At 44.6% G+C, this 19,103-nt stretch overlaps 1 protein-coding gene across 3 annotated transcripts in view; it reads right to left on the bottom strand.

Annotated features, from left to right (window-relative positions):
• The window catches only part of GATA4 (GATA binding protein 4), a 172,885-nt gene that overhangs the window by 35,240 nt on the left and 118,542 nt on the right, over nt 1-19,103 (bottom strand). For all 3 annotated transcript variants that reach the window (XM_086926188.1, XM_086926187.1, XM_086926189.1), the window contains one exon: nt 12,048-12,214. In XM_086926188.1, coding sequence (XP_086782314.1) covers nt 12,048-12,214 — 167 coding nt within the window. The remainder of the gene's footprint in view (nt 1-12,047; nt 12,215-19,103) is intronic.

Below are 19,103 nucleotides of genomic sequence, written 5' to 3'. Positions count from 1 at the left end.
TGTGGGTGGAATTAGAGTATCAGTTGTTTGGGTGAAGTCAGAGTATCCGTTGCATGGGTGGAGGCAGATTATCAGTTGTACGGGTGGAGTCAGAGTATCCGTTGTGTGGGTGGAGTCAGGGTATCAGTTGAATGGGTGGAGTCAGAGTATCCGTTGTGCGGGTGGAGTCAGAGTATCCATTATGTGGGTGGTGTCAGAGTATCAGTTGTGTGGGTGGAGTCAGAGTATCAGTTGTATGGGTGGAGTCAAAGTATCAGTTGTATGGGTGGATTCAGAGTATCCGTTGTGTGGGTGAAGTCACAGCCTCCATTGTGTGGGTGGAGTCAGAGTATCCGTTGTGTGGGTGGAGTCAGAGTATCAGTTGTATGGGTTAAGTCAAAGTATCTGTTGTGCGGGTGGAGTCAGAGTATCAGTTGTATGGGGTAGTCAGAGTATCAGTTGTATGGGTGGAGTCAGAGTATCAGTTGTGTGGGTGGAGTCAGAGTATCCATTGTGTGGGTGGAGTCAGAGTATCAGTTGTATGGGGAAGTCAGAGTATCAGTTGTATGGGTGGAGTCAGAGTATCAGTTGTGTGGGTGGAGTCAGAGTATTAGTTGTGTAGGTGGAATTAGAGTATCAGTTGTATGGGTTGAGTCAAAGTATCAGTTGTGTGGGTGGAGTCAGAGTATCAGTTGTACGGGTGGAGTCAGAGTATTAGTTGTGTGGGTGGAATTAGAGTATCAGTTGTATGGGTGAAGTCAGAGTATCCGTTGCATGGGTGGAGGCAGATTATCAGTTGTACGGGTAGAGTCAGAGTTTTAGTTTTGTGGGTGGAGTCAGAGTATCAGTTGTATGGGTGGAGTCAGAGTATCCGTTGTGTGGGTGGAGTCAGGGTATCAGTTGAATGGGTGGAGTCAGAGTATTCGTTGTGCGGGTGGAGTCAGAGTATCCATTGTGTGGGTGGTGTCAGAGTATCAGTTGTGTGGGTGGAGTCAGAGTATCAGTTGTATGGGTGGAGTCAAAGTATCAGTTGTATGGGTGGATTCAGAGTATCGGTTGTGTGGGTGAAGTCAGAGCATCTATTGTGTGGGTGGAGTCAGAGCATCCACTGTCTGGGTGGAGTCAGAGTTACAGTTATATGGGTGGTTATATGGGTGGAGTCAGAGTATCCATTGTGTGGGTGGAGTCAGTGTATCAGTTGAATGGGGGAGTCAGAGTATCAGTTGTAAAGGTGGAGTCAGAGTATTAATTGTATGGGGGAGTCAGAGTATCAGTTGTGTGGGTGGAGTTAGAGTATCCGATGTATGGGTGGAGTCAGAGTATCAGTTGTATGGGGAGTCAGAGTATCAGTTGTAAGGGTGGAGTATCAATTGTATGGGGGAGTCAGAGTATCAGTTGTGTGGGTGGAGTCAGAGTATCAGTTGTGTGGGTGGAGTCAGAGTTTCAGTTGTGTGGGTGGAGTTAGAGTATCTGATGTATGGGTGGAGTCAGAGTATCAGTTGTATGGGGAGTCAGAGTATCAGTTGTAAGGGTGGAGTATCAATTGTATGGGGGAGTCAGAGTATCAGTTGTGTGGGTGGAGTCAGAGTATCAGTTGTGTGGGTGGAGTTAGAGTATCCGATGTATGGGTGGAGTCAGAGTATCCTTTGTGTGGGTGGAGTCAGAGTATCAGTTGTATGGGGGAGTCAGAGTATCAGTTGTATGGGGGAGTCAGAGTATTAGTTGTGTGGGTGGAGTCAGAGTATTAGTTGTGTGGGTGGAGTCAGAGTATCAGTTGTATGAGGGAGCCAGAGTATCGGTTGTGTGGGTGGAGCCAGAGTACCAGTTGTGTGGGTGGAGTCAGAGTATCCGTTGTGTGGGTGGAGTCAGAGTATCAGTTGTATGGGGGAGTCGGAGTATCAGTTGTATGGGTGGAGTCAGAGTATCAGTTGTGTGGGTGGAGTCAGAGTAGCCATTGTGTGGGTGGAGTCAGAGTGTCAGTTGTATGGGGGAGTCAGAGTATCAGTTGTATGGGTGGAGTCAGAGTATCAGTTGTGTGGGTGGAGTCACAGTATTAGTTGTGTGGGTGAAATTAGAGTATCAGTTGTATGGGTTTAGTCAAAGTATCCATTGTGTGGGTGGAGACAGAGTACCAGTTGTATGGGGGAGTCAGAGTATCAGTTGTGTGGGTGGAGTCAGAGTATCAATTGTGTGGGTGGAGTCAGAGTATCAGTTGTATGGGGGAGTCAGAGTATCAGTTGTGTGGGTGGAGTCAGAGTATCAGTTGTGTGGGTGGAGTTAGAGTATCCGATGTATGGGTGGAGTCAGAGTATCCTTTGTGTGGGTGGAGTCAGAGTATCACTTGTATGGGGGAGTCAGAGTATCAGTTGTATGGGGGAGTCAGAGTATCAGTTGTGTGGGTGGAGTCAGAGTATCAGTTGTGTGGGTGGAGTCAGAGTATCAGTTGTATGAGGGAGCCAGAGTATCGGTTGTGTGGGTGGAGCCAGAGTACCAGTTGTGTGGGTGGAGTCAGAGTATCCGTTGTGTGGGTGGAGTCAGAGTATCAGTTGTATGGGTTAAGTCAAACTATCTGTTGTGCGGGTGGAGTCAGAGTATCAGTTGTATGGGGGAGTCAGAGTATCAGTTGTAAGGGTGGAGTCAGAGTATTAATTGTATGGGGGAGTTAGAGTATCAGTTGTGTGGGTGGAGTCAGAGTATCAGTTGTTCGGGTGGAGTCAGAGTTTCAGTTGTGTGGGTGGAGTTAGAGTATCTGATGTATGGGTGGAGTCAGAGTATCAGTTGTATGGGGAGTCAGAGTATCAGTTTAAGGGTGGAGTATCAATTGTATGGGGGAGTCAGAGTATCAGTTGTGTGGGTGGAGTCAGAGTATCAGTTGTGTGGGTGGAGTTAGAGTATCCGATGTATGGGTGGAGTCAGAGTATCCTTTGTGTGGGTGGAGTCAGAGTATCAGTTGTATGGGGGAGTCAGAGTATCAGTTGTATGGGGGAGTCAGAGTATCAGTTGTGTGGGTGGAGTCAGAGTATCAGTTGTGTGGGTGGAGTCAGAGTATCAGTTGTATGAGGGAGCCAGAGTATCGGTTGTGTGGGTGGAGCCAGAGTACCAGTTGTGTGGGTGGAGTCAGAGTATCCGTTGTGTGGGTGGAGTCAAAGTATCTGTTGTGCGGGTGGAGTCAGAGTATCAGTTGTATGGGGGAGTCAGAGTATCAGTTGTATAGGTGGAGTCAGAGTATCAGTTGTGTGGGTGGAGTCAGAGTAGCCATTGTGTGGATGGAGTCAGAGTGTCAGTTGTATGGGGGAGTCAGAGTATCAGTTGTGTGGGTGGAGTCAGAGTATCAATTGTGTGGGTGGAGTCAGAGTATCAGTTGTATGGCGGAGTCAGAGTATCAGTTGTATGGGTGGAGTCAGAGTATCAGTTGTGTGGGTGGAGTCAGAGTATTAGTTGTGTGGGTGGAATTAGAGTATCAGTTGTATGGGTTGAGTCAAAGTATCCATTGTGTGGGTGGAGACAGAGTACCAATTGTATGGGGGAGTCAGAGTATCAGTTGTGTGGGTGGAGTCAGAGTATCAGTTGTATGGGTGGAGTCAGAGTATTAGTTGTGTTGGTGGAATTAGAGTATCAGTTGTATGGGTGAAGTCAGAGTATCCGTTGCATGGGTGGAGGCAGATTATCAGTTGTACGGGTGGAGTCAGAGTGATAGTTGTGTGGGTGGAGTCAGAGTATCAGTTGTATGGGTGGAGTCAGAGTATCCGTTGTGTGGGTGGAGTCAGGGTATCAGTTGAATGGGTGGAGTCAGAGTATCCGTTGTGCGGGTGGACTCAGAGTATCCATTGTGTGGGTGGTGTCAGAGTATCAGTTGTGTGGGTGGAGTCAGAGTATCAGTTGTATGGGTGGAGTCAAAGTATCAGTTGTATGGGTGGATTCAGAGTATCCGTTGTGTGGGTGAAGTCAGAGCATCCATTATGTGGGTGGAGTCAGAGTATCCGTTGTGTGGGTGGAGTCAGAGTATCAGTTGTATGGGTTAAGTCAAAGTATGTGTTATTCGGGTGGAGTCAGAGTATCAGTTGTATGGGTGGAGTCAGAGTATCAGTTGTGTGGGTGGAGTCAGAGTATCCATTGTGTGGGTGGAGTCAGAGTATCAGTTGTATGGGGTAGTCAGAGTATCAGTTGTATGGGTGGAGTCAGAGTATCAGTTGTGTGGGTGGAGTCAGAGTATTAGTTGTGTGGGTGGAATTAGAGTATCAGTTGTATGGGTTGAGTCAAAGTATCCATTGTGTGGGTGGAGACAGAGTACCAGTTGTATGGGGGAGTCAGAGTATCAGTTGTGTGGGTGGAGTCAGAGTATCAGTTGTACGGGTGGAGTCAGAGTATTAGTTGTGTGGGTGGAATTAGATAATCAGCTGTATGGGTGAAGTCAGAGTATCCGTTGCATGGGTGGAGGCAGATTATCAGTAGTACGGGTAGAGTCAGAGTATTAGTTGTGTGGGTGGAGTCAGAGTATCAGTTGTATGGGTGGAGTCAGAGTATCCGTTGTGTGGGTGGAGTCAGGGTATCAGTTGAATGGGTGGAGTCAGAGTATCCGTTGTGCGGGTGGAGTCAGAGTATCCATTGTGTGGGTGGTGTCAGAGTATCAGTTGTGTGGTTGGAGTCAGAGTATCAGTTGTATGGGTGGAGTCAAAGTATCAGTTGTATGGGTGGATTCAGAGTATCCGTTGTGTGGGTGAAGTCAGAGTATCCATTGTGTGGGTGGAGTCAGAGGATCAGTTGTGCGGGAGGAGTCAGAGTATCCATTGTGTGGGTGGAGTCAGAGTTACAGTTATATGGGTGGTTATATGGGTGGAGTCAGAGTATCCATTGTGTGGGTGGAGTCAGTGTATCAGTTGAATGGGGGAGTCAGAGTATCAGTTGTAAGGGTGGAGTCAGAGTATTAATTGTATGGGGGAGTCAGAGTATCAGTTGTGTGGGTGGAGTTAGAGTATCCGATGTATGGGTGGAGTTAGAGTATCCGATGTATGGGTGGAGTCAGAGTATCAGTTGTATGGGGAGTCAGAGTATCAGTTGTAAGGGTGGAGTATCAATTGAATGGGGGAGTCAGAGTATCAGTTGTATGGGGGAGTCAGAGCATCCATTGTGTGGGTGGAGTCAGAGCATCCATTGTGTGGGTGGAGTCAGAGTTACAGTTATATGGGTGGTTATATGGGTGGAGTCAGAGTATCCATTGTGTGGGTGGAGTCAGTGTATCAGTTGAATGGGGGAGTCAGAGTATCAGTTGTAAGGGTGGAGTCAGAGTATTAATTGTATGGGGGAGTCAGAGTATCAGTTGTGTGGGTGGAGTTAGAGTATCCGATGTATGGGTGGAGTCAGAGTATCAGTTGTATGGGGAGTCAGAGTATCAGTTGTAAGGGTGGAGTATCAATTGTATGGGGAGTCAGAGTATCAGTTGTGTGGGTGGAGTCAGAGTATCAGTTGTGTGGGTGGAGTTAGAGTATCTGATGTATGGGTGGAGTCAGAGTATCCTTTGTGTGGGTGGAGTCAGAGTATCAGTTGTATGGGGGAGTCAGAGTATCAATTGTATGGGGGAGTCAGAGAATCAGTTGTGTGGGTGGAGTCAGAGTATCAGTTGTGTGGGTGGAGTCAGAGTATCAGTTGTATGAGGGAGCCAGAGTATCGGTTGTGTGGGTGGAGCCAAAGTACCAGTTGTGTGGGTGGAGTCAGAGTATCCGTTGTGTGGGTGGAGTCAGAGTATCAGTTGTATGGGTTAAGTCAAAGTATCTGTTGTGCGGGTGGAGTCAGAGTATCAGTTGTATGGGGGAGTCAGAGTATCAGTTGTATGGGTGGAGTCAGAGTATCAGTTGTGTGGGTTGAGTCAGAGTATCCATTGTGTGGGTGGAGTCAGAGTATCAGTGGTATGGGGGAGTCAGAGTATCAGTTGTATGGGTGGAGTCAGAGTATCAGTTGTGTGGGTGGAGTCAGAGTATTAGTTGTGTGGGTGGAATTAGAGTATCAGTTTTATGGGTGAGGTCAAAGTATCCATTGTGTGGGTGGAGACAGAGTACCAGTTGTATGGGGGAGTCAGAGTATTAGTTGTGTGGGTGGAGTCAGAGTATCAGTTGTGTGGGTGGAGTCAGAGTATTAGTTGTGTGGGTGGAATTAGAGTATCAGTTTTATGGGTGAGGTCAAAGTATCCATTGTGTGGGTGGAGACAGAGTACCAGTTGTATGGGGGAGTCAGAGTATTAGTTGTGTGGGTGGAGTCAGAGTATCAGTTGTATGGGTGGAGTCAGAGTATCTGTTGTGTGGGTGGAGTCAGGGTATCAGTTGAATGGGTGGAGTCAGAGTATCCGTTGTGCGGGTGGAGTCAGAGTATCCATTGTGTGGGTGGTGTCAGAGTATCAGTTGTGTGGGTGGAGTCAGAGTATCAGTTGTATGGGTGGAGTCAAAGTATCAGTTGTCTGGGTGGATTCAGGGTATCCGTTGTGTGGGTGAAGTCAGAGCATTCATTGTGTGGGTGGAGTCAGAGTATCTGTTGTGTGGGTGGAGTCAGAGTATCAGTTGTATGGGTTAAGTCAAAGTATCTGTTTTGCGGGTGGAGTCAGAGTATCAGTTGTATGGGGGAGTCAGAGTATCAGTTGTATGGGTGGAGTCAAAGTATCCATTGTGTGGGTGGAGACAGAGTACCAGTTGTATGGGGGAGTCAGAGTATCAGTTTTGTGGGTGGAGTCAGAGTATCAGTTGTACGGGTGGTGTCAGAGTATCAGTTGTGTGGGTGGAGTCAGAGTATCAGTTGTATGGGTGGAGTCAAAGTATCAGTTGTCTGGGTGGATTCAGGGTATCCGTTGTGTGGGTGAAGTCAGAGCATCCATTGTGTGGGTGGAGTCAGAGTATCTGTTGTGTGGGTGGAGTCAGAGTATCAGTTGTATGGGTTAAGTCAAAGTATCTGTTTTGCGGGTGGAGTCAGAGTATCAGTTGTATGGGGGAGTCAGAGTATCAGTTGTATGGGTGGAGTCAAAGTATCCATTGTGTGGGTGGAGTCAGTGTATCAGTTGAATGGGGGAGTCAGAGTATCAGTTGTAAGGGTGGAGTCAGAGTATTAATTGTATGGGGGAGTCAGAGTATCAGTTGTGTGGGTGGAGTTAGAGTATCCGATGTATGGGTGGAGTTAGAGTATCCGATGTATGGGTGGAGTCAGAGTATCAGTTGTATGGGGAGTCAGAGTATCAGTTGTAAGGGTGGAGTATCAATTGAATGGGGGAGTCAGAGTATCAGTTGTATGGGGGAGTCAGAGCATCCATTGTGTGGGTGGAGTCAGAGCATCCATTGTGTGGGTGGAGTCAGAGTTACAGTTATATGGGTGGTTATATGGGTGGAGTCAGAGTATCCATTGTGTGGGTGGAGTCAGTGTATCAGTTGAATGGGGGAGTCAGAGTATCAGTTGTAAGGGTGGAGTCAGAGTATTAATTGTATGGGGGAGTCAGAGTATCAGTTGTGTGGGTGGAGTTAGAGTATCCGATGTATGGGTGGAGTCAGAGTATCAGTTGTATGGGGAGTCAGAGTATCAGTTGTAAGGGTGGAGTATCAATTGTATGGGGAGTCAGAGTATCAGTTGTGTGGGTGGAGTCAGAGTATCAGTTGTGTGGGTGGAGTTAGAGTATCTGATGTATGGGTGGAGTCAGAGTATCCTTTGTGTGGGTGGAGTCAGAGTATCAGTTGTATGGGGGAGTCAGAGTATCAATTGTATGGGGGAGTCAGAGAATCAGTTGTGTGGGTGGAGTCAGAGTATCAGTTGTGTGGGTGGAGTCAGAGTATCAGTTGTATGAGGGAGCCAGAGTATCGGTTGTGTGGGTGGAGCCAAAGTACCAGTTGTGTGGGTGGAGTCAGAGTATCCGTTGTGTGGGTGGAGTCAGAGTATCAGTTGTATGGGTTAAGTCAAAGTATCTGTTGTGCGGGTGGAGTCAGAGTATCAGTGGTATGGGGGAGTCAGAGTATCAGTTGTATGGGTGGAGTCAGAGTATCAGTTGTGTGGGTGGAGTCAGAGTATTAGTTGTGTGGGTGGAATTAGAGTATCAGTTTTATGGGTGAGGTCAAAGTATCCATTGTGTGGGTGGAGACAGAGTACCAGTTGTATGGGGGAGTCAGAGTATTAGTTGTGTGGGTGGAGTCAGAGTATCAGTTGTATGGGTGGAGTCAGAGTATCTGTTGTGTGGGTAGAGTCAGGGTATCAGTTGAATGGGTGGAGTCAGAGTATCCGTTGTGCGGGTGGAGTCAGAGTATCCATTGTGTGGGTGGTGTCAGAGTATCAGTTGTGTGGGTGGAGTCAGAGTATCAGTTGTATGGGTGGAGTCAAAGTATCAGTTGTCTGGGTGGATTCAGGGTATCCGTTGTGTGGGTGAAGTCAGAGCATCCATTGTGTGGGTGGAGTCAGAGTATCTGTTGTGTGGGTGGAGTCAGAGTATCAGTTGTATGGGTTAAGTCAAAGTATCTGTTTTGCGGGTGGAGTCAGAGTATCAGTTGTATGGGGGAGTCAGAGTATCAGTTGTATGGGTGGAGTCAAAGTATCCATTGTGTGGGTGGAGACAGAGTACCAGTTGTATGGGGGAGTCAGAGTATCAGTTTTGTGGGTGGAGTCAGAGTATCAGTTGTACGGGTGGAGTCAGAGTATTAGTTGTGTGGGTGGAATTAGAGTATCCGTTGTATGGGTGAAGTCAGAGTATCCGTTGCATGGGTGGAGGCAGATTATCAGTTGTACGGGTGGAGTCAGAGTATTAGTTGTGTGGGTGGAGTCAGAGTATCAGTTGTATGGGTGGAGTCAGAGTATCAGTTGTATGGGTGGAGTCAGAGTATCCGTTGTGTGAGTGGAGTCAGGGTATCAGTTGAATGGGTGGAGTCAGAGTATCCGTTGTGCGGGTGGAGTCAGAGTATCCATTGTGTGGGTGGTGTCAGAGTATCAGTTGTGTGGGTGGAGTCAGAGTATCAGTTGTATGGGTGGAGTCAAAGTATCAGTTGTATGGGTGGATGAGTATCCGTTGTGTGGGTGAAGTCAGAGCATCAATTGTGTGGGTGGAGTCAGAGGATCAGTTGTGCGGGTGGAGTCAGAGTATCCATTGTGTGGGTGGAGTCAGAGTTACAGTTATATGGGTGGTTATATGGGTGGAGTCAGAGTATCCATTGTGTGGGTGGAGTCAGTGTATCAGTTGAATGGGTGGAGTCAGAGTATCCATTGTGCGGGTGGAGTCAGAGTATCCGTTGTGTGGGTGGAGTCAGAGTATCAGTTGTATGGGTGGAGTGAGAGTATCTGTTTAGAATCTAGGCTGCAGCCACTTACTGATGAGTCTGCCACTAATTAACAGGAGAGGGACCCTACTAACAGTTTCAGTCCTAACATGTACACACAATTCCTAATTATTAAATACAATTAGTTTGGTATCCTCATTAGCTAAAATGTAAACATCTGGAGCAAACTGAATGCATATATTTATAGGTTCTTTACTTAACTATTTTGCTGATCCATATATTTTGGAAAAGGCTTCTATGTCAGTGGATGAGGTCCTATTAGAAAAATGTTTTTAAAACTCTTTAGTCTGCTACTTTTAGCGGTGATGTAATAAGCTCCATTACGTGACATAACTCTATGTGTTGCTGAAGTTGTTTATTTGTTCTCTTAGCCTCTGGCTGGTTGAGCCATGCTTTGGGAAAGCCTGATCTGGTTTTGATAAATATAACTTAACTCCGGTTGAATCGAGATTAAGAAAAGTTACAAATTAACTGGGCCTGTTCATGAGTACGTCATTGTTTTATGGCAATGCATACTTACGTTATTGCTATTAATAATCAAGTGTGACTCCAGGAAGTCGCAAGGTGGTCAAGTGACATGCCAAAGATCACACTGCTCTACTGGGGCGCTGTGAGTGTTTTTTTACAGTGATCTACTGTACGTCAAATTCCTAGGCAGATGAGCAATTTACTACTACTCCTTCCCCACATACACATACATAGTAATAAATGAACTATTGCTGGGTTTGTGATCGGTGGATGAACTCAGTGCTTGAGATTACAGGAACTCAGCTGTCCTACATCTTCTTTAATGCCCTCACATGGTGGGTGGGTGCACAGCATTGGAGCTTCTGTCCCTTACATGTTACCACCAGTCACAGTGTTAAACAACTGACGAGGCTGTAATTCCCACATCCTATCATAAGTGTGATCTCTTCTTCAGCTGCTGCCAAATCGAACTTTGACATCTCACCACTGACAACTGTGCTATGCAGATCTCACTCAAACTGGTAAAGTCTCACAACTGCAAGACAGAAGTGATGAAATGGTCAGGTATTGCAACAAAACCTCTTAGTGAACTCTGATGTCATGATTTAGGTCACTATCATGGTAAGATGGAATTGGACAGTAGAGGTGATGTATAGAAAATCTGGTCCTCCTGGTAGGAAGGGTCATCATAGTGTGAAGGGTTTGTACAACCACAATGCACTGTAGGGATCTGTGAGGAAGCCATGAAGTACCAGTGTAGATCTGCACAACTTGCAGTGAAGGAGGGGCTTAGGAGTGAGAAATAAAGAAGACCAGCAAGAAAGTGAAGATATGTGAAAAATTATCCAGCATTTGGCACCTAGAGCAGCACTCTCCAGACTGCCCATGGCAATCTAGAGGAAGAACAAGGCCAGAATAAAATGAGAACAGAACTAGGCCCTGGGAGCTGCATTCTCAGAAATGAGGGTTGAGGGCAATCATGCCCTTGTGTTATTTTGGAGACGATTGGTTAGGGTTCCAGCAAGGAATGCCCATTGCAACCATCTTCCACTAAAGCTAATGGAAGGGCAACCCCCGGTGCCCTACATGCAGAGTCAGATGAACATGATGCTGAGTGACCATGGCAGTGGACTAAGAAATATATCATAGTTGTTTCAGTCGAGTAGAGAGATCATATAGATTGATGATATTGGAGATTCTAGTCAACGTGAGAGAGCTGTCCCTCTAACGACAATTTCAAATCATGCTGATGCATCCTGGGCATGGCTGAATCTCTAGAGGGGAGCGACAAGCCTCTCTGGAGCCAAGACTGACACTTGCGCATGCACGCAACTCATCTACGGTACAATGGCATCCTTGAGTTCTGGACTGGAACTTTTACCTGGTTCTATACTTTTAAGCCCTATATTTGACATGCCTGAAGGTCCATCCGTCCTTGATTCCTAGATCTCTTGCTACTTTCAAGAGCAATGAAATATAAACTTGAAGATGTACAAGTGATGCTCCGATCTGTCGCTTTTACTGTAATTCCAATTATCCAACAAGTAATGGTTGCAGGGGACACCCACGTAATGCGGACAGACCGTGAGAAGGCATAGGCAGATGAGGATAGAGGCACAATGGTGCAGTTACAATAAACAAAAATGAAAAGATGGCAGATGGAGGGACCTTGGAGGAGTGGGATGAAGCGTAAACCAGAACCGGAGGTTTGTGTACCCAAGAAACAGCGGGAGAACAGGGGGCGCGCAAGGAAGATGTGCCACAAGGATCCAGTACATGGTCTGATCCAGGACGTGGTTTACCTCTAGGATCCGACAAACTTCTTCGTCTGCCTTTAATTCAGTATTTTAGAGAAGAAAGTAGGGATTCTACCTGGAAATATCACAAGGTTCCAGGGGCATTTGAAGGATACGGTTCTCCGCACCTCATCTGCTGCCTGAAATGTTTTGGTATTACAAAATCTGAATCTCTAATTTGGGAAGATCCCTCTAGATCACTAATATGATCTGACACAGCAATTGCCCTTGGTTTAACCCTCGCATACACGTATGCAACTTTTATCTTATACCTCAGTTCACTCCCAAGACCCTTCTAGAGGACATGTTGATCAGGATTTACAAAAACAGGATCATCAATGAATGCCTTACATTGCTTTATATGGAGAGGACTCCTATCTCTTTGTCTTTAAAGTCTTTTTACTAAATCAATTAATGCAATGATGCTATATTTTGGCCTTTCACCCTCAATTGAAGAGAGAAAAGAGGAATGATTAACCCAAGAGCCCAGTAGAGTCATGCAGCAGGTCAGTCTCACCAGCCTTCGTTGGGGCTTGATCAGTGGCCGGTTGATGCCGTTCATCTTGTGGTAGAGTCCGCAGGCGTTGCACAGGTAGTGACCCGTGCCGTCTCTCCTCCATAGCGGCGTGGACATGGCGCCGCAGTTGACACATTCTCGACCCTCTGCGAAATCATCATAAAACTCTGCAGAAAAGGAGAGAAAATCATTAGGAGTCATAGAAGGCTTGAGAAGTTCAACCTAGAAATCTGTAAAAGGCATGTGAAGTTGTAGCCTGTAATCTCTAAAAACACTGAAGTAAGCCAGTTATGGTAAGCGACGCAACCTAAACCCCTCTCAATGCAGGGCGTATAACCTCGAAAATGATGTCACAGATGACATCACAAATATCCTCCTTGAGGATATCAAAGCCATGACCCAGAGTTGTTTTAAGGCATGGGCAAATTGGGTGCTGGCCCAGGGCCCCAGTTTTTCAGGGGCCCCCTTATAGAGCCAGCTCTGTACTGTAGAGGCTGTCCTGATGACCTGGAATAATTATTTAACAAATTGTTTTAAATACTGTTTTCCTTTAATTTATTTTTAATGTAGGTGATCAGTGGAAGACCATCACAGTACATGTTGCATGTTGTGTTTATGTTTCCTGCAACATTCATAAAAAATGTATCTTTTAGAACAAAACAGGGCCTCGTGTAGAGAAAATGGGAGAGGGTCACAGATATTATTTGCAATATTGTTGAGCTGCTGCTGTTATTAAATTGAAAACCCACATACCTATCACTAAATATTAGATGTAAACAGATTTAGAATATGCGCTATCAGTGACCTAGCCAAGGAGGGTACTAAAGAACTGAAAATGGATCATGAATTCAAAGCTGTTCCGAACAGAGGCCTCCAAAATATGTTTGTCCCCAGGCCCCCAAAATCCATAAGATGTCCCTGCTATGACCACCTCTCAGTGCCTAATGAGCACAATTAAAGGCCCCGCAAAATGGTTGGAGGAGAAGAGGGGGTTCAGGGAAAGGCTCAGTAACAGCTGTAAATGGTTGAAGCCACCCTCTCTGCCCAACAGATAAGAAGAAGCCACTTGGGCACAGATGACAGCCATACCATGAACCTAGTGCCACTGACTCATTGCCTTCAGCGAGTGGGATGTTGGATGCATGGCGTGGAGATGGCAAGTGTACTGCGCTCCACAAAGTAATGGCAAAACCAAAAAAACAGAAAAATCCCTCAAAAATGTACAGTTTCAGAATTGTTGGGCTTATGATGCACAACATAAAACTGACTGAAATGTTGATTGGCTTAGGGGAGGCAAGGGAGGCTGCCTGCTTTCTGTGAGGAGCAGAGAGAGGAGACACGACGTGAGACCAGAGGCAAAGGTAAGAAAACATTTTTTTTAACCACATCGCTGCGGCGGCTATTCCGCCGCAGCGCTATACGGGCGGGGCGGACGCACGGCAGCCGCATGCTGGTGACAGAACCGCTCCGTCTCCAGCCGCGGTTGCGCTGTGCTAGTGACGGAGCGGTTCCGTCATGGCCCCGCCCGCCTAATAGAATGTGCCGCGCAGGCGCGAAATCAGCGCCGTGCAGGCGCGGCGGCCGGGCCATGACGGAACCGCTCCGTCATCAGCACAGCGCACCCGCAGCTGATGACGGAGCGGTTTCGTCATCAGCATCGAACCGGGTAAATTACCCCGTCACCCGCGAGTCATGCCGCAACTGTTGTGATGTCATGTGAGGTCACTACCAATAGACCGGGCAAGTAGTCATAGTTGTGTGGCTCACCATCAGAGGTAAAACGGTTCTGCATGTTAATGAAAAACGTTTTGAATTTAGAAGAGACTTTATCATATTTGTACAGATTAGTTGCATGATGTCTTTAAAAATGAAGGATGTTCTAAAGTTAAGCCATGCAGGACGCCCTAGTTACTTCCTGTCTTTAACTTCAATTAACCTGAAAATAAATGCTTGCCCCTTTATTTAACAAATGTTTAATGTTAGGGCTTAGCCAAGTAAACAGCAGCCGAGCGCTGCTGTTGACCATTGGACCTTAGGTAAAAGTCAGGTGGGCCGCATGCGACCCCCGGGCCGTACTTTGAGTATCACTGATCTAAATAGAAGTATTTGGGGGAATCTCACAAAAAGAGCATACATTTTATTTTACACCTAAAATTCAATATTTATTTAATTTTCCCTCGTGGTCGTCTGTCGAATCTCCCCCAAACCGGCTCCACCACTCCACCGCTCTTACCTGCACGGGCCACAGCTGGCAATCACACAAGTATTCTGGCAAGACCGAACCTTATGCCATCCACAATTTGCCCTATCTGCACCATCAAAATCCGACCTTAGGTCTACAAGACAAGGACTGTTGTTTGTTGGGGCATAATCCGAGCAAATTAGATGAAGTCCAAACCTGTGTTTTACAGGACCTGTTCCCTCCATCCAGCGAGCTCCTTTGCAAAATGGGTTCTTCAGCTAACTTTCTGGATCTGGTTGAACAGAAGCCTTCCAAGAAACTCACCAAACACATCCCTAGGGGACATGGACCTCTTTACTTAATCAGATCCTGCTAATGAAACCGAACCATGGACATGTTCCTCAAAGGAGTCCACTAAACAATATTGCATTTATAACTGGGCACAATGATGACATGAAACCAGACCAAGAACTGCCTGGGCGCATTATTCCTATAATCTACCTTCTAGTTGGCACAACCTCAGCTCCCGAACATTGGTCAGATCACATACGTCAGTTCAGCCCATTTCTCTGTTGGATTAATAGTTATACAATAGATATGTAAAAAGACCCTTATCGATTTTCACCGGGAACCCATTTGCACTCAAGGATACGAATGTCTGACATAATATCGACAGACAGAATATCTACATACAAAAATATCGACACAAAAATATCGAAATCAAAAATATGGGAGTCATATCTTCATAAAGGTAAGTACAAAAATATCGAAAAAATAATATCGTAGTACAAAAATATCGAAATTAAAAATATCGTTTTTTTAAATGTATTAATAATAATGTAAAAATAATTTTAAAATACATATAATTTTACAAATATTAAATAAAAATATTAAAACATAATTAAAAAATTCAAACTAGTACATATACATTTAAAATAAATTAAAAACTTAATTTAATGTAATTTTATTTTTTTTATTTCCTTTAATTGATTTAATTTAAATTTATTTTATTTTTACCCTGTACGACTGTACCTTAAAAACCCAAAACTGACCCTGAACCCTAAAAATACCCCTTTACCCAAAAACCCAAAACTGACCCTGAACCCTAAAAATACCCCTTTACCCAAAAACTGAAAACTGACCCTGAACCCTAAAAATACCTCTTTACCCAAAAACCCCAAACTGACCCAGAACCCTAAAAATACCCCTTTACCCAAAAACTGAAAACTGACCCTGAACCCTAAAAATACCCCTTTACCCAAAAACTGAAAACTGACCCTGAACCCAAAAAATACCCCTTTACCCAAAAACTGAAAACTGACCCTGAACCCTAAAAATACCCCTTTACCCAAAAACTGAAAACTGACCCTGAACCCAAAAAATACCCCTTTACCCAAAAACTGAAAACTGACCCTGAACCCTAAAAATACCCCTTTACCCAAAAACTGAAAACTGACCCTGAACCCTAAAAATACCCCTTTACCCAAAAACTGAAAACTGACCCTGAACCCTAAAAATACTCCTTTACCCAAAATTAATTAATCTTATTTAATTACCAATTAATTATTAATTAACAATCACAATAAAGTAAATATATTAGCACATTAGCTGTAATTAATTAAATTTAATAATTAATATTATTTTTTCCCAATTAATTAATTAACAATAACAAAAAATTATATATAAAAAAATACTCTAATTAATATAATTAACTAATTATTATTAATTAATTACCAATTAATTATTAATTAAAAATATGTACAAAATTATATTAATTAATTAACTAATTAATATTAATTAATTACCAATTAATTATTAATTAAAAATATTTACAAACATATATTAATTAATTAATTATTATTACATTACTTCCCACCCTATTCCCCTATAAACCCACAACCCGCTCTGATACTAAAACGCAAAATGTAAACAAATTTACAAATTTTCAAACATACATTACAAAACATGTTTAACAAACATATAAACAACATAATAAAATACATAACACTAAAAAAAAATTCGATATTAGTAAAATTCGATATTAGTAACATACATACCTTAAAAAAACGATATTCTGTCTGTCGATATTTTGGACATCGATATTCTGTACTGTCGCAATTAAAACATCGATATTATTGTATATCGATATTTTAATTTCGATATTTTGTCTGCCTACCCAAGGATACAAGTTGCAGATATGTTTTTTAACTCATACTTGTTGCTGCTATTGAGAGATCAACAAGGCGTTTGCTAGATGGTGTCTTTCCTTTCATGCTACATAGCTTTTAATCTCCTATTTCACTTGACTAATAATGGCTTCTGTGTGATACGATTCTTCTATTTGGGATATGGTTTATTCAGAGCCCTTGGATTCCTCTGTCCCACAAAATATTTGGAATCATACCAATGTTGTGGAGTTATTGTGGCAATATGCGGCAAAGCATTGGTAGTAGGATGTGATTGTAACTTTGCTGTGAGACTTGAATATTTCTATAGCACATCCTGGTGTTCATCTACTCAGGCTATTATGACAGCATCTATCTCTAGCAGTGGCGTAGCTGGGCCTTTTGCTGTCCGTGGCGGTCCATGTGTTTGCCGCCCGCGGCGGCCAAATATAAGAATGGGGGGGGTTGGGGGAGTCCTGGCAAATCCAGCGTTTGCCACCCCGCTACGGCCACAGGTAAGGGGGAGAGGCCGCTGCCACAAAAAATCATGCCACACGGGCGGATCACCCCCCACTAACCGCTCTTGCTATACCACTGATCTCCAGCAACTTATTTTTATTTGTTGTAGAAAACAGGGTAAATTTATGTACAGAAGTACATTGCAAGGGGGGGTATAGTAGGTTCTGGCCGAAAATCACTTACAAGTATGCCGGCCCTAACATAAATTATTAATTAATTAATAAGACTTTACCTGCAGCTTTCTATAAAATTACATAGTGTCATCAGGTTTGCCAATTAATTCGATTGACCTGGAAAACAGGTTCTGGCTTTCCACTAGCAGCATCCCATAGCACTGCCTTAATGTCATGTGATACAAAAGGGGATGATGGATGGAGCGTTTGAGCAAATCAAACACTCACCCCCAGTCAACTGATCTGGGTTTAATCCATCACCGTTCTTTAGCCCACTCTGCCGCCCCAGTTCAGATATGGCCATATGCAAATCAGTCTGACCCTGTGCCTCATGGGAACAGTCCAGCCCGAACTGCCAAGCCATGTCTTCCCTGGACCGGAAACAAGCATCCTGGGACCGGTTTCGGATTCATAATCCTCATTAATGTCATGCAGCACCAGTGCTCAGCTTGTAAAAAGCATAAGTGTCAGGGCCCTTGTCTGGAGGCGTTTGCAGCTCGCACCACCATAGCACCTGCCAGCGCTGCCAATGACGGTACCTACACAACTACTAACCAACACACTGCTACAACTGAGGCAATTCAATCAATTAATCAAACAAAGTACCTGTAAAGCTCGCTACTTACTCGTTAGGGTCTCAAGGCTCTGAGGGGAGGGGGTGCCGCTACTGCTCGAAGAGCCAGGTCTTGAGGATTCTTTTGAAGGCGAGTAGGTCTTGGGTCTGCCATAGGTGGGTAGGGAGAGTGTTCCAGGTCATGGCAGCGAGGTAGGAGAATGATCTGCCGCCGGAGGTCGTTCGTTGGATGCGGGGGACAGCGGAGAGGGCGCGGCTGGCGGAGCAGAGCTGGCGGGTGGGGGTGTAAAAGCTGAGTCTGCTGTTTAGGTAGGCTGGCCCGGCGTTGTGGAGTTCTTTGTGTGTGTGGGTGAGGAGCTTGAAGGTGATCCTCTTGTCAACTGGGAGCCAGTGTAGGTCTCTCAGGTGGGGGGTGATGTGGCTGCAGCGGGGTACGTTGATGATCAGTCGGGCGGAGGCATTTTGGATGCGTTGTAGTCGTCGTAGGTGTTCGGCTGGGATTCCTGCGTAGAGTGTTTTGCCATAGTCCAGTCTGCTGCTGACGAGGGCCTGTGTCACCGTTCTTCTAGTTTCGGTCTGACGGTTCAGACTGTTAGGGGCCTCCTATGCGCCGTTGTTGACAATTAAGTGCTGGTGCTAAGCACCAGAAATCACCTGCTCAAATTAAGCACTGTTCAGTTGTGCATAGGTTGGTATGGCAGGCACATTATATGTACAGGAAATGTTGTGATATCTGCCAGAAGTATTTGAAGATATGTCCACCCTCAAAGAAAATGAAAATAGAATTTTGGTAAATAAATTATTTTTCATAAAATACCGCAGCACACTTGAGGCTATTTAAAATGTGCAGTTACCTTTCTCAACATAATAATTGAATGAGCAACCGATAATTGTTTTTGTTTACCTATCTAAAACAACTTTAAGCAACCGAGTGACAGTCAGAGGTACTGCAGCCTTGACTTATAGTAACATGCAGGGACACCTAGTATTGGTCAGTGGTATTGCAGGCTTGCTTCTACATATAAAACAACTGTGTGGTGCTTTAACATTTTATCTCTACCTATTCTTTTTATACACATCTTGTCATTGCCATATCAACAAACCTGTATGTGTACAAAGACGCCTACTAAAGGTCACTGTTACTATAGCCTTTTTCTCCGCATCACCTTTCTAAAAATATCTCTGCTGTCAGGACTGAAATAATAAACTCTGCATTGGGCTTATGATTACATAGCTAATCATAACTAGCTAATTTCAATGAAATTTTAGATCGCAGCGCTGTCCATTCAACTCAACTTAATTTCCTGGAATTTGCACTTTGTTTGTGATCTTAGTATAAGACCATAATATCCATTAACAAAAGTGTTGTCAATGATACATATCCCTGTAGGCACATCCAAATTTACTTTTTTATATTTTAAGTGAGTTTTTGACTGATGTTCA

Source organism: Lissotriton vulgaris, chromosome 6 (genome assembly GCF_964263255.1).
Source record: "Lissotriton vulgaris chromosome 6, aLisVul1.2, whole genome shotgun sequence".
Classification (NCBI taxonomy): Eukaryota; Metazoa; Chordata; class Amphibia; order Caudata; family Salamandridae; genus Lissotriton; species Lissotriton vulgaris.
Note: the sequence above shows the minus strand (reverse complement) of the source record. Positions and strands in the feature narration are given on the sequence as shown.